General features: G+C 40.8%; 1 protein-coding gene across 1 annotated transcript in view; it reads right to left on the bottom strand.

Moving 5' to 3' along the window:
- Positions 1-12386: 12386 nt before the first annotated feature.
- The window catches only part of XKR5 (XK related 5), a 227232-nt gene continuing 214467 nt past the window's right edge, over positions 12387-25151 (bottom strand). Inside the window, 2 exon segments of the mRNA XM_053711084.1 lie at positions 12387-13623; positions 14741-14852. Coding sequence (XP_053567059.1) covers positions 12446-13623; positions 14741-14852 — 1290 coding nt within the window. The 3' untranslated portion in view covers positions 12387-12445.

The raw sequence follows: 25151 nt of genomic DNA, 5'->3' as shown, positions 1-25151 counted from the left end.
TTTCAAGCACAGTAGATATTTTATAATTTTCAAAAATATTTATTAGGGAAGATCAGTACTATATTAGAACAAAAAAAGAATATTCAGACTGTAAAATATGCTCTATATTATTTGTGAACATAATATATTAAACCAGACATATATATACACTATATATAAAGGTTCAAAGCCATGTTTAACTAGATTCATGAAACAAATAATTGTTCCATATGCTACAAAATGGAGACGGAGAGGGCACAAGAGAGTAAATGCAGTCAATAAATACTTTTAAATATTAAAATATACATGCAAAAGATAAATAAAAATACACTTAATAATTGTTAAATCAGTTGTAATTAAACTAATGTAACCTAAAAAACAAGAGCTTAAGACCATAAAAAAAACTGAAAACATCTCCATGCATAATTTTAAGACCATTATATAATACTTTTAAAAAGAGAAATATAGTACCTCTAAGATGCAATGTAGCATACAGATATAAATACCAATGCACAAGAAATCCGCCACAAGTGATTAAAATAAACCTGATATACATTCAATCAGTTTTGCATTAGTGATAATACTTCATTTTCCAGAGTGAACATAAGGCAGCTTTCATGTAGATTTGCAGCGCTCAGCAAAACTGTTGGTGGTAAAAAAACTAAAATGTCATATCATCATATTAGTTTGAAAGTAAATAAATACATACTGTAAATATACATAAAGGTTAAATGATTATTGGTCAAGCAAAAGATAGGAAGCCTGGTACAAAATACATACATGCATATATATATATATATATATATATATATATATATATATATATATATATATATATATATATATATATATATATATATATATAAAATGGCTGCAACAACTAGTCAATAATGAAAATAGTTATCTATCCTTAGCCTAAGGGAAATCTACGAATGTTTACTTTTTAAGTTTCTTTTTAAGTTTATAACTACTCCTAGCTTATGTGCAACCCAGAAATAATAGGAGGAGTCATTTGGATTGTTTATATTAAATCAGCTGATTTGGGACTATGCTTTGCATTATATAGTGCTGAGCTTGTTATTTACACCTAGCCCTAGATTGATGGGAGTTATTTGAATTGATGTGCACTATTATCTTTTTTCACAATTATTAGCTGATCGCTTGCAATTAATAAATGTGTAAGGCTTTGTCCTGTTATTGATATATAGTCCAGGCTTTATTGAGAGGCTCCTTTGTCAAGGAGGAAAACACTCTGCATTGGTGAAGAGCTAACAAAGATACATATACTACCTTAGAAAAACCCTACTTATGCATCTCAGGCACCTCATCATCTGAGCACCTCTTCTCTGCTGCAGGCGAAATTGCTGCAAAAAGAGAGCCAGCCTCAGCCAGGAGCATGTGGTCATGTTGCAATTTTTGCATTTCAAGGCAAAGTTTCTGGGGGAAAAAAAGTTTGTGGTGTCGATTTGTTTAATTATAAAAATGTGCTCTGCTGCTTAAAAATTGGACAAACTGTTGTGTTAATGTAAAGTTTTAGTATGAAGTTTTCTATTTGTAATACTCAGTATGTTGATTTTATTTTAAATAGTCACTTGAAACATGCTCAGTAAGAACTGGAGGTCCAAGTGTACAGTATATACGTATATATGCATCCTGTGATTGGTTGATGGCTGTCACATGATGAGGGGTAATGGTATTAACAGGACAGAATACTATAAAATAGTTTTTCCCTTAATGTGTCCAATTACTTTTTTTTTACCAACTGCTGAGTCTAAAATAGATGAGAATTTTCTTTTCTTTTACAAGATACGAGTCCACGGATTTCATCCTTACTTGTGGGATATCGCCTCCTGGTCAGCAGGAGGAGGCAAAGAGCACCACAGCAGAGCTGTATATATATATAGCTCCTCCCTTCCCTCCCACTCCAGTCATTCTCTTTGCCTGTGTTAGTGATAGGAAGAGGCAAAGTGAGGTGTTAGTTATAGATTCTTCAATCAAGAGTTTATTATTTTTAAAAGTGGTGCCTCAGTGTACTACTTTGTTCTGGGGTGTAGCCTAGACCAGATCAGTCTCTTCAGTACAAAGAGATACATTTGGTGGCTTTAAAGCAATGGGAACTTGTGGGACATTATTCTCACTGCGCCTCCCATACATGTTTTGCTGCCCTACATGCAAAAGTCTGAGAGAGAGACTCAGTACTTTTTGTTATTTCCACAGGCATATGTGAGGAGAATTTGAGAGCCTCGTAAGCTGGGTGGACTGCCTTACTGCCGGGCAGGGTTTTCAGGTAAGTGCTGAATTTTTTTTTCTGGAGTAGATACACAGAAATATTTGGCACTATATATTTATGGATAACTGTATCCCTGAGAGAGGGTAAGTTATTGGGCAGTGGCTGCTAGGACGTGAGAGTGGCTCTATGTTATTTTTGAAAAACCTGCCATGCTCTCTGCTCCCTTCGGCTTGTATTAACAGATGGCAGCCGACAGGGCTTATGAATGTACATGTTTGGTCAAGTCCCGGCTCCTACCGACCGACAAACTATAGTTAGCAGCCATAGGGGATTTATATTGTTCAGCATGTTACGGTGACTCCTGCATGCTGCGTGTCCCAGCTCCCTACAGCGACATTTCTACATTAATGGCTGACGGGGAGGTTTATTCCTCTTAAGTATGGAGGAGTTAGGTTGATTGAGTCCCTGCTCACCATGGCTTCCGATCCTGAGAGTCGCAGCCGGTTGCAAGGATTCTTTTTATTAAGCATATGCATGAATCCTTAATGTCTCTGCTAATTGTAGCAGCCGACAGGGAGACTATGTTAATGTTTTTAACGGTTTTATTAAACTGAATTTAGCAGCCGTTACAGTGATGTCTGCATGGTACTTGTTTCTGCTCCCATCGGCTTCCGATATTAAATTACCAGCCGTCAGGGTTTATGCGTCTACCACATAATTGTCCTGCATTTCTCGGCTTCTGCTTGAACAGGGAAGCTAAGCAGGTTTATAATGTCTAGTCCATGCTAGTCCCGATGGCTTACTATTATATATTTAGCAGCCGACAGGGAGGTTGGAGTTTTACAATGTCAGGGAGTTTTATAGTGTCTCCTCAGGCAATCAGTTATGGTTGGTACAAACTTCGTCCCCTACGGCTTACAATGCTAAGGTTAGCAGCCGCCAGGGAGCTTTTTATTAGTTAAGCATGGATCTATGTCGACGAATGGTATTTATCCATGCTCACATCGGCTTACATTACTTATCTGGCAGCCGATGAGGAGGGTTATTCTCTTCCATGTGAAGGGTTTGGTATGCTTGGTGCAGGTTTCGTTCCCTATGTCTTATTCAGACGGCAGGGAGATTTACGATGTTTATGACAGAGTATTAAGGTTCCCAATGGCTTGTTTTACTTTGTAGCCTGCTGGGAGGTTTTGCTTGTTAATTAAATTAACATTTTGTATACTACTTTAAGCCCGGGAGATTGGGTGAGTTACGCCCACGATGGGCGGGGCTTAGTTTCGCGCCTTTTGATCCCGGAAGAGGTCTTCTCTGCTTGTTCAGCAGAGACTTTTGATTAAGCAAGTCTTGAGGGGATGTCTTTTTTGCTGCGTTAGTTAAAGTAGCAGCAGGGAAACTTCACAAGCACAAAAGCACCTAAGTGTTTTTTTTATAAACCGGATCCTATTATTTAATGGGTGTTTAATCCGGTAGAGTGCACATATCATTTAAAGATAGTGTTTCACATAATTTTGATATATCTTTGCAGTCACAGCAATTCATCTGATCTAATAAGATTGAATAGGGTTGTGACTTGAACGTTATGGTTTTATACTGATGGGGAGCATGCATGATTTTTAAGTTCCCCATGTATTAAGAGAGATGCTTTTTTATAGTCAGTATTGCCTCAGAAGCTACCAGTAGTGTTCTGCCAATGCTTAATATTTCTCTTGTCCTAGAACCTTAGCGTCTATTTACCAGGTGCCTTGCTCTTCCTCCACAAACCCCCTTTGATTTTTTGAGAGTGTTGTTAGTTTCTCTCTTGCTGCAGGGACAGCGCTAGTGGTACTATAATGTTCAGTGAAGCAAGGTTTCTTTCACAGTAGCTGCTCTCGGGTGGGAGAGCAGAATAGATAGCTCAGCATACTAAGAACATTATGGCTCAGCTCTGTAGCAACCCATGGGTTGCAGGTTCGTTTCCCGGCAGGTTCCACTTAGTCTTTCATCCTTCCGAGGTTGATGGACTAAGCTGCGCCTCGAGTCCCTTACGGGGGGATTAGCCGCGCGTTTCCAGTAACCAATACATTTGCACATACATACTTTGCTATAGCTATGTGAGCTACTATACCCTTAGAGCAGTGCTTTCCAAACTGTGTGTCGTGACACATTAGTGTGTCGGCAGCAGTCTGTAGGTGTGTCCCTGCTTCAGCACAATTTTTTTTTAATTTAAATAATTTTTTGGATTCTGACTTTCCAACTGCCTGCTACACATATCACATGGTTGACACGTGATTGATACCTAGTGGATCACAGATCATTAACCTATTGGCGCAGCTCAGTGGGAACTGAAACTATTGCCACTGGTGGCTTTGATGGCATATTGGCTCCTGACTGCACATGTAGTTTCCTCAATCGGCTCATGACTGCATGTGTAGTCAGTGAGTGGTACAGCAGTGTGTTTGCAGCACGGGCAGTAGTCAGTCAGACTCACAGAGCTCTAAGGGCGGCAGCTTAAACGCTGAGCTGAAGTCAGAACTCAAAGTGTTTTTTGTTTTTTTTTGCAGCTAGCTCCCAGTAGTGCATTGCTGCTCCTGCTCTTGATATATGGATAGGAAGTGGAAGCTTAAAAATGCGAGTATCTTTATCTAATATTTCACCAAATATTCAGAAACTGTGTTCATCCCATCAACCTCATAAATCCCATTAAAATAGTAAGAAGCTATTGGTGTTATTAAACTTTTTTTTAATTCTTGCACATACATACTGTTACTTGTAAATACATTTCGTTATATCATTTATGTATGTGTCCGTATCTCTTAAAACAAGTTAGTTTAACCTCCTGTTTGCTAGTACAACTGAATTACTGTGTTGCGAAATGATGAAGGTCTAAAAAGTGTGTCACCAACATGAAAAGTTTGGAAAGCTCTGCCTTAGAGGATATTTGGGTTTTAATTTTGGGATATATGAATCAGCTGAAAGGGCGACTCCTCTTTCTCGACGTAGAAGGAAACTATCTAATCCACTCAGGAGTCCCTACCTCTGTTGGATCAGGGATAAACAATCCTAGGAGCCTGCTGCTGTTTCCAAGTCAGCATAGAGGTTTTGCTCCCGACCCAGGACCGGATCAGTGGAGAGGCGTTCTTCCCTTGCTTAAGAAGACCTCTCTTACTTGGAGTCTCTCCTCTCCGGGAGTCATTGGTTCAGTTCTTATACTGGAACAGGGGCTGGGGTCTTCTCACATTTGTTTTGAAATTCCTTTAAGGGAAAGAACCCTCTGACCTTTTTAAGTCCTCAGAAGTCTACGCATGTCTCTCAGTGTTCCATCGTTTCGGATGGATACTATTGGCGCTATCCTTCCATTGATTCAGGAGGATCACTTTATGACAACAGTGGATCTAAGGATGCATATCTGCATGTGTCTATCCACAGAGATCACCACAAGTTTTCTGAGGTTTACCTTTGTGAACTATCTTTTTCAGTTTGTGGCTCTTCCTTTTGGGCTACCACGGCTCCCAGAATTTTCACAAAGGTTCTAGGGTCTCTGCTGGTGGTACTAAGACCGTGGGGCATTGAGTTGGCACCTTATCTTATGGACAATTTTCTTTCCAGGCGTCTCTTCACCTAACCAGGTTCCGTTCAGTCCTTGTCCTTTCTTCCTGAGGACTCACGGGTGGACAGTAATTCTGAAGAACAGTTAATTTATTCCACAGATGGGGTCTCTGATCGAATCTGAGTCTATGGAAATTTTTCTGCCACGGGTCAGAAAGTCTAAGATTCTGAATACTTGTCAAGTTCTTCAGCTTACTCCTCGTCTTTCCGTGGCCCAGTCCCTGGAGGTACTCGGATTGATGGTGGCAACAACGGACATCATACCGTTTGCTCTTTTTCATTTCAGGCCTCTGCAACTGACTATGCTCAGTCGGTGGAATAGACACTATACGAATTTGTCTCCTCAAAGAAATCTAGACCAGAGAACAAGGGACTCCCTTCTATGGTGGTTGTCGCTGGATCATCTATTCCAGGGGACATGTTTCCGCAGACCCTCATGGGTGATAGTGACAACGGATGCCAGCCTGATAGGATGGGGAGCAGTCTGGAACTCCCTGAGGGAGCAGGGTATATGGACTCGAAGGGAGTCTCTACTTCCCTTCAATATCCTAGAGTTGAGAGAACTGTTCAATGTGCTTCAGGCTTGGCCTCAGTTGGCTTCGGCCACATTTGTCAGATTTCACTCCGGACATTACGACTGTAGCTTACATCAATCATCAGGGAGGAACAAGGAGTTCCTTAGCGATGACACAAGTAGCCAAGATAATTCAGTGGGTGGAGGCTAACTCTTGATATCTGTCGGCAATCCACATCCCAGGAGTGGAAAATTGGAAGGCAGATTTTCTGAGCAGACAGATTTTTCATCCGGGGGAATGGGAACTCCATCCGGAGGTATTTGCCAACCTGATTCTGAGATGGGGCGGGCCGGAGTTGGATCTTATGGCATCTCGTCAGAATGCCAAGCTTCCGAGATACGGGTCCAGGTATCCCCAGGCCGAGCTGATAGATGCCTTGGCAGTGCCTTGGTCATTCAACCTAGCTTATGTGTTCCCTCCATTTATTCTCCTTCCTCGGGTGAGTGTTCGAGTCAAACAGGAGAGGGCTTCAGTGATCCTCTTCGCTCCTGCATGGCCTCGCAGGACTTGATATGCCAATCAGGTGGACATGTCATCTCAGACACCATGGAAGCTTTCATTGAGGAAAGACCTTCTCATTCAGGGACCCTTCCATCATCCGAATCTAATTTCTCTGCAGCTATCTGCTTAGAGATTGAACGCTTGATTTTATCTAAGTGAGGGTTCTCTGATTCAATCATTGATACCTTGATTCAGGCACGTATGCCTGTTACTGGAAAGATTTACCATAAAATATGGCGTAAATATCTTTATTGGTGCGAATCCAAGGGCTACTCATGGAGTAGGGTTAGGATTCTCAGGTTTTTGTCTTTTCTCCAAGATGGTTTGGAGAAAGGGTTGTCAGCAAGTTCCTTAAAAGAACAGATTTCTGCTTTGTCTACTTTGATACACAAATGTCTGGCAGATATTCAATCTTTTTGTCAGGCTCTGACTAGAATCAGGCCTGTGTTTAGACCAACTGCTCCTTCCTTGGAGTTTGAATTTAGTTCTTAATGTTCGTCAAGGGGTTCCGTTTGAACCTATGCATTCCATAGATATTAAGTTATCTTGGAAAGTTTTATTTTTAGTTGCTATTTCTTCTGCTCACAGAGTTTGAGCTTTCGGCATTACAATGTGATTCTCCGTATCTTATTTTCCATTCTGATAAGGTGGTGTTATGTATCAAACCTGGTTCTCTTCCTAAGGTTGTTTCTATTAAAATTTTAATCAGGAAGTCGTTGTTCCTTCCTTGTGTCCTAATCCTCCTTCTAAGAAGGAGCGGCTGTTACACAATTTGGACGTGGTCCGTGCTTTAAAGTTTTACTTACAGGCCACTAAGGATTTTCGTCAATCATCTTCCCTGTTTATTGTGTTTTCTGGGAAGGGTAGGGGTCAGAAAGCTACGGGTAACTCTCTTTCATTTTGGCTGAAGAGTATCATCCGGTTTGAATATGAGACTGCTGGACAGCAGCCTCTTGAACGAATTACGGCTCATTCCACTAGGGCTGTGACTTCCTCATGGGCATTAAAAAATGATGCTTCTGTTTAACAGATTGCAAAACTGCAACTTGGTCTTCTCTTCACACTTTCCAAATTCGATACTTTTGCCTTGTCTGAGGCTGTTTTTGGGAGGAAAGTTCTTCAAGCAGTGGTGCCTTCCGTTTAGGTTCCCTGTCTTGTCCCTCCCGTTTCATCTGTGTACTATAGCTTTGGTATTGTATCCCACAAGTAAGGATGAAATCCGTGGACTCATCGTATTGTAAAAGAAAAGGAAATTTATTCTTACCTGATAAATTTGTTTCTTTTACGATACGATGAGTCCACGGGCCCACCCTGTTTTTATGAGACAGGTCTTTATTTTTGTTAAACTTCAGTCACCTCTGCATTACAGCTCTGCTATGGTGCTCTTTGCCTCCTCCTGCTGACCAGGAGGCGATATCCCACAAGAATGAAATCCGTGGACTCATCGTATCGTAAAAGAAACAAAATTTATCAGGTAAGAATACATTTCCTTTAAAGGTTTTTGTGCGTTTAAGAAATATCCAATTTTGTGTTTTGAAGCCACAACCTAAAAATATGGGTTGAGATTGTAGGTATAATCAAATCTAATTAATTTATCACATTATGTACATATACATGCTTCTTTATCTTATATCTGTCTGTAAACCAAAGACCAATACTTAAAGAGAACAATGAAAAATTAACATTTTATTACCCTCTCTCTTCTATACCCCACTGGGAGTGTAATTTATTTTGCTGGCTGTGTTTCCACAGCTTATCTATAGCTTTGACCTAAAGCCAGAATAGGCAGGGATACCACTGGCTAAATCAACTATTTAAAATGCCAATATAAGGGTAAAAGAAATACTTGTAAACAATTTTAAGGGAAATGATACTCATATGCTAAATCACTTGAAAGTGATGCAGCATAACTGTAAAAAGCTGACAGGAAAATATCACCTGTGAATCTATGTAAAAAGTAAGATTTTACCTCACAATTTCCTCAGCTCACCAGAGTAAATTCTGCGGAAAAAGTTATCTTCCAGTTACTGCCCAGTAGCAGGTAACTACAGGAAAAAAATAAATAAAATAATGAACAGCAGCCAATCCGCATCAGCGGTGCTGAGGCCATGAACTCTTACTGTGATCTCATGGGATTTTATAGTAAACTTCCTTAAACTGAATAGGGAAATAACATGTGTGCATGAGGCACGCTTCCCTTGCAGGTCCCGGGACAGGCATACAGATTTGCTGCTTTAAGTCCTTTACAATGGGGTGTGAATACTTAGGACATTTTGAGGTAAAATATCTTTCTTTTTTTACATAGAGATGTTCGGGGGATATTTTCTAGTCAGCTTTTTACAGCTTATTTTTTCATGGCCCTTTAATACACCTTCAGCAGGTTAAGTGGATCAGTGGGAACAAATTAAAAGGGGAGAAATTTGAGTAAACTGTAGCTTTAACTTTGAAATGAGCAGCAGAATATTTGCTTTCTAAAGTAAGTGCTATTGCATTGCCTACTTATCTCAATTACTAAATTCTACTGTCTTTAATGGTCCATTAAGATTTCAACTGTCTTTTTGTCACATGATCTTTTTCAGCCAAAGTCTTTTACTGAGCATGGGTAAAAAGGGACTTCCCTGTTGCTAAAGCATGTGTATGTTAGTGCACGTGTATTCTGTGAAGCCAGTTCCAAGTTCTGCTAGCAAAAATCAGATTAAAAAAAAAAGGTAACTACTACTACTGTAAAAAAAAAAAAAAAAAAAAACTGTCTGCAATGTTTGTTTTCTTAGCGAAAGTTTTCTGCAGGTCATTATGAAATGAAATTCAATTTTAAAAATGGTAGTAATATTAAAGCAGCAGCTCAACTGCAATTTGTTGACTTGGAGAATATATTGCAGCAGTTTAAAAAATAATTGCAGATTTACTTGCATAGAAAAAGAAAAAAAAATTGTTAAAGATTTTAACAATGTTTAAAATTGTTTCCTTTACTCATGGTCTAATAAGGTAAAAATATAATAAAAATGTGAATTCCTCACAAAAGTGTCATTCAGCAGTCACAGCTTTGAACACTCAAAGGCTAGGCGACAGGGTTGGGAAAAAAATCCCTTTGAGTCAGTCATCAATCAATGCATTGCCAGCGCTGCTCTTTTACCATTCTCTTCAAACAAACAACTCTTTGTTCTGGTTGCACAATGTTGAGGATAAAACAAAAAAACGGACCCCCCCCCCAAAAAAAAACAGTGTAGCCAGAGCAAAGCGCTGTTTAAAGAGAACAGCCTGATGTGGGGCAGCTCTTCAAGGCAAAAGAGCAACAGTTCCTGCATGAGTGCTGTTTTTTCTGCAGACATGCTGCATTTTCTGCTATGACATCTCATATCACAGCATGTCCTGCCTTTAGGGTAACAACCAATTGTAAATAATAATGGAAGCAAAAAAATTTGACACTCATTTTCAGTAGTAGTATTTTGAACTGTCTTTCAGAAGGGGTGGCATTTGCAGTTTTTTTTCCCCATCCTGTTACATGATGATAGCAGCAAAATTCCTTTGAGCACCACCAAAGACCCCATGTGGGCCTATGACAGGAATTAAAGGGACACTGAACCCAAAAATTTTCCACCAATCAGCAAGGACAACCTAGGTTGTTCACCAAAATGGGCCGGCATCTAAACTTACATTCGTGCATTTCAAATAAAGATTCCAAGAGAATAAAGAAAAATTGATAATAGGAGTAAATTAGAAAGTTGCTTAAAATGTCATGCTCTATCTGAACCACAAAAGAAAAACTTTGGGTTCAGTGTCCCTTTAAATAAAAAAATCCTTTAAATATAAATCATCAAAATATCTTTTTTTTAAGTATAACCCAGTGCTTAGAGTTTTTTTTTTTTTTTAACAAAAGACTTGTATCTCTTTAAAATGACAGGACAATCTGTGTTTAATGTCCATTTAATGCCAATTAAAGTGAGTTTGAGATACAGCTTAGAAGGTGACAGCTAATCTCAAAAGCTGTTACGCCCCAGTTTGCAGGTCACTACCTGCCTTAAAGAGACCTTTAGCAAAAATAACACTAATTCACGAGTATCGGTGATGGAAAAATTACATAAAGTGGTTAAACACAAAGTCCTGAATAGAAGCTATAGCAGCTTCTGAGGCAGGAAACCTCTGGTAACCTGTTAAAGCTTTTCTCTTAAACAGAAAGGGGCTAAACACTGAAACAACGAGAAAAGATATCCACCATTTCAATCACCACAGATAATGAATTAGCAGCACAATACTTTAACAGGAAATGTTAAATGGAAAAGGGACACCAAAATTGTTATTGTTTAAAAAAAGATAGATAATGCATTATTATTATATTAATATACATGTTATATCATTTAAACCTCTACATTTCTGCCCGTTTCTAAGCCACTACAGCCAGCCTCTTATCACATGCTTTTTTATTAGCTTTTTACAATAGGAGACTGCTAGTTCATGTGAGCTATATAGATAACATTGTGCTAACGCCTGTGAAATTGTGCAAAACAGCACTAATTGGCTAAAATGCAATTCAATAGATAAGTCATGTGATCAGGGGGCTGTCAGAAGAGGCTTAGATACAAACTGGGGAATGGATAATAAAGGGATTATCTATTTTTTTAAACAATACAAAATGTCAGAGATGACTGTCCCTTTAAGGCCTGATTATCAAAAATGTCCCAGCACGGAGAGAAGTCACACAAAATCTTTGAAATGTAATGCCCAAAAACAATAAAAGCCCACAATGTATGTCTTTCCATCACACCCAGGAGAAACCGCTCTCAAACTAACATTTGCCTTTCTAAAATTCTTTCAGGGACCTCACAATACTGACAAGACTTCTAAGATATCTTTGTCGGAGTTGAGAGCTTTAGATCATTGGGCCCTTAGTAACAACAAAAACTGTACAATGTTAAAAAAAACAAAACCAAAAAAAATCCCCAAATAATTTCGACTAAAGAACCAGTGTCAAGTTCTGCAACCTCTACACAAAATTACAAGTGTAAAGAGGACCACATAGCTAACAAAATGCCCCCTACATGAGATAGAAGACAATCAGGGATCATACTGTGTACCAAATACACACAAAGTACAAGTACAGAGCTTCTTCTGAGAGAATTTGACTTAGAAACTGGAGGGGTGGGGGTAAAATAAATCCATAAAACACTAGTTTAAGTCACATAGTCCACTGTGTACCGTCCCTTTTATCCTTGAAGGATAATATTCCATTCCGATAAAAAATAACTTAACTATTTCCATAATTCAAGGGTAAGATTTAAGCATTATGAGCAGTGTGTAAAGCAAAATGCACCTCACCTACCATAAAAAATATTAATTTAAGTTTCAGGTGAATTTACAAAACTATAACCTTGAAATGTCCTTAGGATTTATTTCCTATGTTAAGGTTTATGCAATACCCTACAGACTGGATTTTAAATGTAGAATGATCCAAAGTTTAGAAGCATCTTCTATCAGAATTAACCACAATAGTTCAGTCAATTCAAAAAAACAAAGCTAGTCTGCATAGCACTACATTTTGAGTGCTTTAAACGGTTAATACTTGGAGAACCCCCACATATTAAGACTTTTCATTTAGCTGTGTAAGCTTTCTTCTTGCTTTGGAGTCTTCCCGGAGACCAAGATCCTGATTTGTGGGCTGTGGTTTTGGAGTTGATGTGAAGCAAGGTTTCTCTTCCTGAATAAGTCTTCCTTTTATTGAAGGTCTTAACCCCCCAGCAGCTAACAAGTGTTGCATCTTTTTCACAACAACCTCATCATCCTCCATAATCTGAGAATCATCCAAAAGAGTAGAGTCATTACAAAGGCTACCTCCATCAAGGACAACACTTCTCTGGAAGTTGCTACTCATGGCAAGGCCCAGAATGGGGCTAACACATACCACTGGATATGCATTGGTTTTAAAAGCATCCTGCTCAGGGGCTGAGGCTTCCTTTATTTGGTTACTAAGGGGTAGATTAGGACTAGAAGTAGGCATTTCTAGATCAGTTTCTGCATCTTTCACTAAAGGTAACATTCCCTCAGTGTTTGCACTGAAGTACAATGTGAGGTTATCAGGAGAATTGGCAGTATTGGTTTCTTTTCTAAACTGGACAGGACCCTTTTCTACTGAACTTGTACCTTCATCACCACATAAAACATCAGCACTCTTCAACCCAAACCTTTCTTCTGCTCTAGTATTTCCTAGAGTGACATAGGTAGATGGTTCTTGTGTTTTACTTGTGCAAACCAAATCCTCTGCTGCTTGCACTTCACCAGTCAACCATCTTTTAGTTTCCAAAGTTTTAGCTGCATTAAGAGGTTCCAGTACCCGATGGTCAGCCAACACTGGAATATTTTGACCAAAAGAATATTTTACATGGGCTTGTTCCAGACATCTAGGAGAAATAATTTCTCCAAAACCACCATCTCCAAAAGCATCATTAATTTTTGAAAGATTTCCAGTTTTCATGGCAAGTTTCAAGAGCAGCCAGTGATGGTGTTTGTTAGTGGCGTACATCCATGTAACAAGCCCTTCAACATCTGTCGGATGTTCCTTGTCTACACTTTGCTTCATCCGTTTCAGTTCTTCACAACCAAGCTTCTTGTCCTTGTCTCCCCATGACACTCCATGCCACCGCCCAGAGGAAAATGCAGACACATTCCCTTCTCCTTGTTGAACCCTTTTTCGAAAGCTGTGACAGATTTCTGCAGATTTAGGGTGCAATAATGTATAGTAAATAATCAGAGCGGCACATCCTGCAAACAAAACAGAAAACAATTATGGTTAATTTAATACTCATAAGTTGGTATCAGATAAAACACAAAAGTAAAAACTAGTATAGAAGGCTAAAGATGTTTGAACAGGAGAAATCACCCAACTAATCTATATTTAAAAAAATATATATATATTAAAGAGGCATAAAAAGAAAAACTTTCATTATTCAGATAGAAGTAATTTGTGATGCGCTATTTGCCTGCATGTATCTTGTGCACTACACATAGAACGTTTTTACAAAACACTACATATTGTTTCAAATTCTGCACGCTCCTAAGACTACCTTAGTAAGCTCTCATGGAATGGAGAAAAAAAAGTTAAAATTCTTTTTTTTTAGTCTATAAATCAAAAACCATGAAAGCTTATACATATTCCTTTAAGCAGTACACACCGTTTTCTTAATGTATGAAAAACGAAATAACTTTTTCCCCAACTCTGAAATACTTATGAGCAGTAGATAAGGCTACCAGCAACAGTAATGAAGGTTAATTGATTCTTTGTGCACAGGTTTAAAGGGACACTCAAGTCAAAATAAATTCTTACGATTCAGAAAGAGCAGCAGTTTTAAGAAAATTTCCCAATTTATTTCCATTATCAAAATTTTGCAGTCTTTTTATATTCACAATTTCTGGGGAACAAGATCCTACTGAGCATGTGCACAAGCTCCCAGGGTTTACATATACTAGTCCGATTGGCTGATGTCTCACATGGTACAGGGGGCTGGAAAATGGGAGGAAAAAATATACATTGAAAAAAAAAAATCTACTGCTTATTTGAAATTCAGAGTGGGTGTTAAAGCATGGTCTTTATTATGCACTTGTTAATTATGCAATTCTACTGCATTGATTGTGCCTTTAAGAGTGGTTGTATAACACAAAAAAATCAAAGTTAAGTTCCTGATATAATAAGACTTGAAAAACTAGATAGGATATACCATCTAATCAAACCTGACCAAGTCAGAACTGAACCTTCAGACCATTAAGCTCTAAAAAGGAACATTAAACACTAAATAAAAACATAGAATTTGATAGTAGTTACGAATAACAAAAGGCCCATCAAGAAATGTATAAAGTGAAAGAGCCCACCAGTAATAATTACCAATCAGGAATCCAGACATAACAGCCACCGACAGTTTAATGTTACCCCACATTGCTTCTTGTAGGAAATCTGTGGCCAGCAGGAGAAGAATGATATTTTCTAGCAGCATAATCTATAAAAATGCAACACAAGATAAATTATTATTTAGATTAGGATAAACATTTTAGCAGCCATTCCACTTTCTTCAAAGAAAAGAATAAATAGTTCAGGATGTAATAATGGACTATTCAACGACTGAGTTAAAATGTTTTCCATATTTAACTACATGTTGACAGAAAACACACACTCTGAATAGACTGCACTTTTAAACTGAAATGGGCACATATCCCATGTCACTGGCAAAATTCACAGTTCTTAGTGCTCACAAGGCATGCAAAGACTGCTGGGTTAACATCCAGCAACTCAGCCAGTCAACCCTGAAACAAGTCTGGGCACAAAGCACAATAGGGAAAAATAATTACCTGATAAAATAATTTCTTTCATGGTGGTGAGAGTACACAAGCCATTAATCCTTGGATTTAACTCCTGGCCATTAGAAAAAGGCAAAGATTCCAAAAACTCCAAAAGCCCTTAATCCCCAAAACGCTCTGGTATGCCAGTATGACTCATAGTCAAGCAAGGAGAAGTAGAAAATCCTTTCGAAACCTTCTCAATCTGCACTCATGAAACAGCATTCGCGGAATAAGCAGATATTCCCCAGAACTGCCAACAAATGGCAGCATAAGCATTTGTCGTGCCCCAGATGGAACTCCCGGCTCCCACTCTGCCACACAAGGCAAGTAGACATCAGTTACTAACACTAGCCTATCAAGTTAGAAACTGCACCAGGAGACTCCCACAGAGGGAACCCTCTGGAAGTGCAGGAACTCACTCCCTTACAAAAATAGGAAGCAAAAAAAACATGCAGAGTAAAAACTCATCTAATCTCGACCTATGGAGAGATCACAAGATCTGGAGAAGAACACAGTCAAAACTCAATCGATCCATAGGTCTCGGGCCGATTTTACAGTTTTCTGCCTAACAGCAGGATTCAAACCAACAACTCAAGTTGCAAAGCCCCAAAAACCCACCATTAGGTTACATGGGCTACTTCCCTGAGACAATGGCCCAGCACCAAAAGCGCCTGGCATGTCCAAACATAGGGAAATAAATAAATTCCCGTATTACCCAGAACTGAAGAGGACTAAACAGTAACAAAGGGTAGGCAAACCCTGACCATATGCAACAAGCTTGGCATGCTAAACCACCAAGCCAGAACAGAACGTGGTACGATCTCGGGTTCCAGAACGCAGTCCGAGTCCATCCCTACCCTACAGTAAGGTGAACTCCCAGACAAAAGGGAGACCACCCACTGACACAAGTGTGAACACAATACCAAAATCCACTCCAACATGACTACCACAAGGTCGAGGGACCCCCTCAGAGCATGAGGCAGACAATATGGTATATCCCACTCCCCATAAGGGTAGGGAAATGAAGACACCTGCTCACCCACCCAAAGGTACGGAGCATATGTCATCGAACAGGCGGCAAAAACAGAACCAACTGAAAAAGCACCCTCCGGCTGTAACAGCCGGTCCAGGAGCTAAACAAACAGCCAGCGAGCCCACCTATAAAGTGGAACAGCTATAATAAGAGATCAATCTCCCTTGCTAGGCAGCTAACAAGCCATCAAGCCCGAAGGAGCAAGCGGATGACACAACCTTAAGAGCCGAATCCCCCAGGATCCAACTAGGAGGTCCGGCCAGATATCCTAGCCAAGGCCAAACAACCGGGCACCTGGAAAAAGGAGCCGGTCAGACTAGGAACCCCCAAATAAACATAGGAATACCTCATACAGAGAACCCTAGAAGATGCAAGCACAGCCCATCCAAAGGCACTGGACGATCACTAAGGATCCCAGAGACAGAAAAGAAACCTTTCCAAAATACGAGGGACAATACCCTCCAGACCAACAGCTAAGAAGCTGCCAATAAAAAGCACACCTGTGCAACAGAGGCTGCAAAAATCAGAAGCGATTAAACTGGGTCCACCTCCCGGTAACCCCCTAGGACCAAGGGACAACAGAATGACTAACGTCGATATCCCAAAAACATATCAACTGATATGACTAAAGAAAGGGTAGCTCCAAGACCACCAAAGAGAGCAACGCATTCTCTATAGTCCCCAAAAACATGGGATCAGACGAGAAGCAGTATGAGAAAGAAAGACAGACAAAAGTGCCCGATCCTCCAAACCTGATAACCAACCATCCCCAGGCAAGGGAAAAAATGAAGTCTAAGACACCTCGCTCCTTATGGAAGAGGTACCGAGGTCAAGAATCTCAAAAAGGGTAGATCAAAAAAAGAAATACCATAGGAGGGATAAAACCCTGCCAACCTGGCACTCCAAACCAAAGACGTCTAAAACTCCAGACCAAATGGAAATGGAGAGAACTAGCTCCGAGGTCAAAGACCTTCAGAGTTCTTCTTAGCAGAGTCCGTCCAGTCCCCAAACAGGACCAAGAGGACTGAACACCCCCTTGATGCCCCACCCAAAAAGTAGTAACGAGAACCAGCCTCACGTCAAACGAAAAGGCCTCCTCTCTTAGCCCCGGCAAGGGAAGATTCTTAAAAGAAAAAACAGAATTTATGCTTACCTGATAAATTACTTTCTCCAACGGTGTGTCCGGTCCACGGCGTCATCCTTACTTGTGGGATATCTCTTCCCCAACAGGAAATGGCAAAGAGTCCCAGCAAAGCTGGCCATATAGTCCCTCCTAGGCTCCGCCCACCCCAGTCATTCGACCGACGGACAGGAGGAAATATATATAGGAGAAACCATATGGTACCGTGGTGACTGTAGTTAGAGAAAATAATTCATCAGACCTGATTAAAAAACCAGGGCGGGCCGTGGACCGGACACACCGTTGGAGAAAGTAATTTATCAGGTAAGCATAAATTCTGTTTTCTCCAACATCCTTACGTGTGGGAACCAATACCAAAGCTTTAGGACACGGATGAAGGGAGGGAGTAAATCAGGTTACCTAAACGGAAGGCACCACAGTTTGCAAAACCTTTCTCCCAAAAATAGCCTCCGAAGAAGCAAAAGTATCAAATTTGTAAAATTTGGCAAAAGTGTGCAGTGACCAAGTCGCTGCCTTACATATCTGGTCAACAGAAGCCTCGTTCTTGAAGGCCCATGTGGAAGCCACAGCCCTAGTGGAGTGAGCTGTGATTCTTTCAGGAGGCTGCCGTCCGGCAGTCTCATAAGCCAATCGGATGATGCTTTTAAGCCAAAAGGAAAGAGAGGTAGAAGTCGCTTTTTGACCTCTCCTTTTACCAGAATAAACAACAAACAAGGAAGATGTCTGTCTGAAATCTTTTGTAGCCTCTAAATAGAATTTTAGAGCACGGACTACGTCCAAATTGTGTAACAAACATTCCTTCTTTGAAACTGGATTCGGACATAAAGAAGGTACAACTATCTCCTGGTTAATATTTTTGTTAGAAACAACCTTAGGAAGAAAACCAGGCTTAGTACGCAAAACCACCTTATCTGCATGGAACACCAGATAGGGAGGAGAACACTGCAGAGCAGATAACTCTGAAACTCTTCTAGCAGAAGAAATTGCAACCAAAAACAAAACTTTCCAAGATAGTAACTTAATATCTATGGAATGTAAAGGTTCAAACGGAACCCCTTGAACTGAAAGAACTAGATTTAGACTCCAGGGAGGAGTCAAAGGTCTGTAAACAGGCTTGATCCTAACCAGAGCCTGAACAAATGCTTGAACATCTGGCACAGCTGCCAGTCTTTTGTGTAGTAAGACAGATAAAGCAGAGATCTGTCCCTTTAGAGAACTTGCAGATAATCCTTTCTCCAAACCTTCTTGTAGAAAGGAGAGAATCTTAGGAATTTTTATCTTATTCCATGGGAATCCTTTGGATTCACACCAACAGATATATCTTTTCCATATTTTATGGTAAATCTGTCTAGTTACCGGTTTTCTGGCCTGAACCAGAGTATCACAGAATCTGAAAACCCACGCTTCGATAGAATCAAGCGGTCAATCTCCAAGCCGTCAGCTGGAGGGAGACCAGATTTGGATGTTCGAATGGACCCTGAACAAGAAGGTCCTGTCTCAAAGGTAGCTTCCATGGTGGAACCGATGACATATTCACCAGGTCTGCATACCAAGTCCTGCGTGGCCACGCAGGAGCTATCAAGATCACAGAGGCCCTCTCCTGATTGATCCTGGCTACCAGCCTGGGAATGAGAGGAAACGGTGGAAATGCATAAGCTAGGTTGAAGGTCCAAGGTGCTACTAGTGCATCTACTAGAGTCGCCTTGGGATCGCTGGATCTGGACCCGTAGCAAGGAACCTTGAAGTTCTGACGAGACGCCATCAGATCCATGTCTGGAATGCCCCATAATTGGGTTATTTGGGCAAAGATCTCCGGGTGGAGTTCCCACTCCCCCGGATGGAATGTCTGACGACTCAGAAAATCCGCCTCCCAGTTTTCCACACCTGGGATGTGGATCACAGACAGGTGGCAGGAGTGATCCTCCGCCCATTGAATTATTTTGGTCACTTCTTTCATCGCCAGGGAACTCCTTGTTCCCCCCTGATGATTGATATACGCAACGGTCGTCATGTTGTCTGATTGGAACCTTATGAATCTGGCCTTTGCTAGTTGAGGCCAAGCCCTGAGAGCATTGAATATATAGCTCTCAGTTCTAGAATGTTTATCAGGAGAAGAGACTCTTCCCGAGACCATGGACCCTGAGCTTTCAGGGATTCCCAGACCGCGCCCCAGCCCACTAGACTGGCGTGGGTCGTGACAATGACCCACTCTGGTCTGCGGAAGCTCATTCCCTGGGACAGATGGTCCAGGGTCAGCCACCAACGGAGTGAATCTCTGGTCTTCTGATCTACTTGAATCATTGGAGACAAGTCTGTATAGTCCCCATTCCACTGTTTGCACAGTTGTAATGGTCTTAGATGAATTTGTGCAAAAGGAACTATGTCCATTGCTGCAACCATCAACCCTACTACTTCCATGCACTGAGCTATGGAAGGACGAGGAACAGAATGAAGAGCTTGACAAGAGCTTAGAAGTTTTGATTTTCTGACCTCTGTCAGAAAAATCCTCATTTCTAAGGAATCTATTGTTCCCAAGAAGGGAACTCTTGTCGACGGAGACAGAGAACTTTTTTCTATGTTCACCTTCCATCCGTGTGATCTGAGAAAGGCCAGAACGATGTCTGTATGAGCCTTTGCTTTTGACAGGGATGACGCTTGTATTAGAATGTCGTCCAAGTAAGGTACTACTGCAATGCCCCTCGGTCTTAGAACCGCTAGAAGGGACCCTAGCACCTTTGTGAAAATCCTTGGAGCAGTGGCTAACCCGAATGGGAGGGCCACAAACTGGTAATGCTTGTCCAGAAAAGCGAACCTTAGGAACTGATGATGTTCTTTGTGGATAGGAATATGTAGGTACGCATCCTTTAGATCCACGGTAGTCATAAATTGACTTTCCTGGATAGTGGGTAGAATCGTTCGAATGGTTTCCATCTTGAACGATGGTACCCTGAGAAATTTGTTTAGGATCTTCAAATCCAAAATTGGTCTGAAAATTGGAATAAAATCCCATTCCTTGTTCCTTTATTGGAACTGGGTGTATCACTCCCATCTTTAACAGGTCTTCTACACAATGTAAGAATGCCTGTCTCTTTATTTGGTTTGAGGATAAGTGAGACATGTGGAACCTTCCCCTTGGGGGTAGTTCCTTGAATTCCAGGAGATAACCTTGAGAAACTATTTCTAGCGCCCAGGGATCCTGAACATCTCTTGCCCAAGCCTGAGCAAAGAGAGAGAGTCTGCCCCCCACTAGATCCGGTCCCGGATCGGGGGCTACTCCTTCATGCTGTTTTGTTAGCAGCGGCAGGCTTCTTGGTCTGCTTACCCTTGTTCCAGCCTTGCATCGGTTTCCAGGCTGGTTTGGGTTGTGAGGCATTACCCTCTTGCTTAGAGGATGCAGAATTAGAGGCCGGTCCGTTCCTGAAATTGCGAAAGGAACGAAAATTAGACTTATTTTTAGCCTTGAAAGACCTATCTTGTGGAAGGGCGTGGCCCTTTCCCCCAGTGATGTCTGAAATAATCTCTTTCAATTCTGGTCCAAATAGACTTTTACCTTTGAAAGGGATGTTAAGAAATTTTGTCTTGGATGACACATCCGCTGACCAAGACTTTAGCCAAAGCGCTCTGCGCGCCACGATAGCAAACCCTGAATTTTTCGCCGCTAATCTAGCTAATTGCAAAGCGGCATCTAAAATAAAAGAGTTAGCCAATTTAAGTGCGTGAACTCTGTCCATAACCTCCTCATATGGAGTATCTCTACTGAGCGACTTTTCTAGTTCCTCGAACCAGAACCACGCTACTGTAGTGACAGGAACAATGCACGAAATGGGTTGTAGAAGGTAACCTTGCTGTACAAAAATCTTTTTAAGCAAACCCTCCAATTTTTTATCCATAGGATCTTTGAAAGCACAACTATCTTCGATAGGAATAGTAGTGCGTTTGTTTAGAGTAGAAACTGCCCCCTCGACCTTAGGGATTGTATGCCATAAGTCCTTTCTGGGGTCGACCATAGGAAATAACTTCTTAAATATAGGGGGGGGGGGGGACAAAAAGGTATGCCAGGCTTTTCCCACTCCCTATTTACTATGTCTGCCACCCGCTTGGGTATAGGAAAAGCGTCGGGGTGCACCGGAACCTCTAGGAACTTGTCCATCTTGCATAATTCAGTTTCAGCTTGTTGAGAAATTTTTCCTGAATCTGAAATTTCTCCATCTGACAAAACCTCCCTCATGGCCACTTCAGATTGGTGTGAGGGTATGACAGAGTAATTATCATCAGCACCCTCCTGCTCTTCAGTGTTTAAAACAGAGCAATCGCGCTTTCTCTGATAAGTAGGCATTTTGGATAAAATATTTGCTATGGAGTTATCCATTACAGCCGTTAATTGTTGCATGGTAATAAGCATTGGCGCACTAGATGTACTAGGGGCCTCCTGCGTGGGCAAAACTGGTGTAGACACAGTAGGAGATGATGTAGTATGTTTACTCCCCTCATCTGAGGAATCATCTTGGGCAATTTCATTATCTGTGGCAGTACTGTCCTTACTTTGTTTGGACGCTATGGCACAATTATCACATAAATTTAAATGGGGAGACACATTGGCTTTCATACATATAGAACATAGCTTATCTGAAGGTACAGACATGTTAAACAGGCTTAAACTTGTCAACAAAGCACAAAAACCGTTTTAAAACAAAACCGTTACTGTCTCTTTAAATTTTAAACAGAAAACACTTTATTACTGAATATGTGAAAAAGTATGAAGGAATTGTTCAAAATTACCAAAATTTCACCACAGTGTCTTAAAGCAATAATAGTATTGCACACCAAATTTCAGAGCTTTAACCCTTAAAATAACGGAACCGGAGCCGTTTATAAATTTAACCCCTATACAGTCCCAGCTATAGTCTTTGCTGAGACCCAACCAAGCCCAGAGGGGAATACGATACCAAATGACGCCTTCTAGAAGCTTTTCCAGCAATTTTTAGATCCTCACACATGCATCTGCATGCCCTGCTCTCAAAAAACAACTGCGCAGTAATGGCGCGAAAATGAGGCTCAGTCTACAACTAGGAAGGCCCCCTGACTGGAAAAGGTGTCTAACACAGTGCCTGCAGTTTAATAAACGTTCCCCACGTTTATAAATGCAAATTGTCAGCATAAATATGAATAAAATGCCCAAATAAAGCAATCGATTTAGCCCATAAAAATGTCTACCAGTTTTTTAGCCCATAATAAGCCCTTTATTCTGTTTGTTTGACTAAGAAAATGGCTTACCGGTCCCCATGAGGGGAAATGACAGCCTTCCAGCATTACACAGTCTTGTTAGAAATATGGCTAGTCATACCTTAAGCAGAAAAATCTGCTAACTGCTTCCCCCAACTGAAGTTACTTCATCTCAACAGTCCTATGTGGAAACAGCAATCAATTTTAGTTACTGTCTGCTAAAATCATCTTCCTCTCACAAACAGAAATCTTCATCCTTTTCTGTTTCAGAGTAAATAGTACATACCAGCACTATTTTAAATTAACAAACACTTGATAGAAGAATAAAAACTACATTTAAACACCAAAAAACTCTTAACCATCTCCGTGGAGATGTTGCCTGTGCAACGGCAAAGAGAATGACTGGGGTGGGCGGAGCCTAGGAGGGACTATATGGCCAGCTTTGCTGGGACTCTTTGCCATTTCCTGTTGGGGAAGAGATATCCCACAAGTAAGGATGACGCTGTGGACCGGACACACCAATGTTGGAGAAAAATAAACTCATATGGAGAGTTCCTCTCCCTGGCTATCCTTATTCACATGGAATATATTGTGCTGAAGGAGGAACCCAAGCACATTAAACCCCTCGTCTGAGATGAAACTCACCACCCAACCAGGTCAACCAGATATCCCAGCACCACATGGATGGCATAGACCCTTAAGAGACAGAAACCATCGCTCGACCAGGACCAGCCTGCTACAGAGGGCATTCCGGAACCGAACCAGGTCACAGAAAATTTGAAACCCTAGAAGGGATTGAGAAAACTTAAAATTATGTAAATAATATCTTAACATACAACTTCCGCAGAAGTGTCCAAGCGACCACAAAAATCGCTAGAATTGAATTCCAGCTTTTTTAAAAGAAATGTTTCCCCAACAGAGAAAGTATAACAAATATGAGCTTCCAAAAAAACAAATACATCCTAACCGGATCAACTAAAAAAAGAAAAACAGAATTTATGTTTACCTGATAAATTACTTTCTCCAACGGTGTGTCCGGTCCACGGCGTCATCCTTACTTGTGGGATATTCTCTTCCCCAACAGGAAATGGCAAAGAGCCCAGCAAAGCTGGTCACATGATCCCTCCTAGGCTCCGCCTTCCCCAGTCATTCGACCGACGTAAAGGAGGAATATTTGCATAGGAGAAATCATATGATACCGTGGTGACTGTAGTTAAAGAAAATAAATTATCAGACCTGATTAAAAAACCAGGGCGGGCCGTGGGCCGGACACACCGTTGGAGAAAGTAATTTATCAGGTAAACATAAATTCTGTTTTCTCCAACATAGGTGTGTCCGGTCCACGGCGTCATCCTTACTTGTGGGAACCAATACCAAAGCTTTAGGACACGGATGAAGGGAGGGAGCAAATCAGGTCACCTAGATGGAAGGCACCACGGCTTGCAAAACCTTTCTCCCAAAAATAGCCTCAGAAGAAGCAAAAGTATCAAATTTGTAAAATTTAGTAAAAGTGTGCAGTGAAGACCAAGTCGCTGCCTTACATATCTGATCAACAGAAGCCTCGTTCTTGAAGGCCCATGTGGAAGCCACAGCCCTAGTGGAATGAGCTGTGATTCTTTCAGGAGGCTGCCGTCCGGCAGTCTCGTAAGCCAATCTGATGATGCTTTTAATCCAAAAAGAGAGAGAGGTAGAAGTTGCTTTTTGACCTCTCCTTTTACCAGAATAAACAACAAACAAAGAAGATGTTTGTCTAAAATCCTTTATAGCATCTAAATAGAATTTTAGAGCACGAACTACATCCAAATTGTGCAACAAACATTCCTTCTTTGAAATTGGATTCGGACACAAAGAAGGCACGACTATCTCCTGGTTAATGTTTTTGTTAGAAACAACTTTCGGAAGAAAACCAGGTTTAGTACGCAGAACTACCTTATCTGCATGGAACACCAGATAAGGAGGAGAACACTGCAGAGCAGATAATTCTGAAACTCTTCTAGCAGAAGAAATTGCAACCAAAAACAAAACTTTCCAAGATAATAACTTAATATCAACGGAATGTAAGGGTTCAAACGGAACCCCCTGAAGAACTGAAAGAACTAAATTGAGACTCCAAGGAGGAGTCAAAGGTTTGTAAACAGGCTTGATTCTAACCAGAGCCTGAACAAAGGCTTGAACATCTGGCACAGCTGCCAGCCTTTTGTGAAGTAACACAGACAAGGCAGAAATCTGTCCTTTCAAAGAACTTGCAGATAATCCTTTCTCCAAACCTTCTTGAAGAAAGGATAGAATCTTAGGAATTTTTATCTTGTCCCAAGGGAATCCTTTAGATTCACACCAATAGATATATTTTTTTCCATATTTTGTGGTAGATTTTTCTAGTTACAGGCTTTCTGGCCTGAACAAGAGTATCAATGACAGAATCTGAGAACCCTCGCTTAGATAAGATCAAGCGTTCAATCTCCAAGCAGTCAGTTGGAGTGAGACCAGATTCGGATGTTCGAACGGACCTTGAACAAGAAGGTCTCGTCTCAAAGGTAGCTTCCATGGTGGAGCCGATGACAT

Source organism: Bombina bombina, chromosome 4 (genome assembly GCF_027579735.1).
Source record: "Bombina bombina isolate aBomBom1 chromosome 4, aBomBom1.pri, whole genome shotgun sequence".
NCBI lineage: Eukaryota > Metazoa > Chordata > Amphibia > Anura > Bombinatoridae > Bombina > Bombina bombina.
The sequence above is the reverse complement of the archived record's forward strand: the minus strand, read 5'-3'. Positions and strand labels throughout refer to the sequence as shown.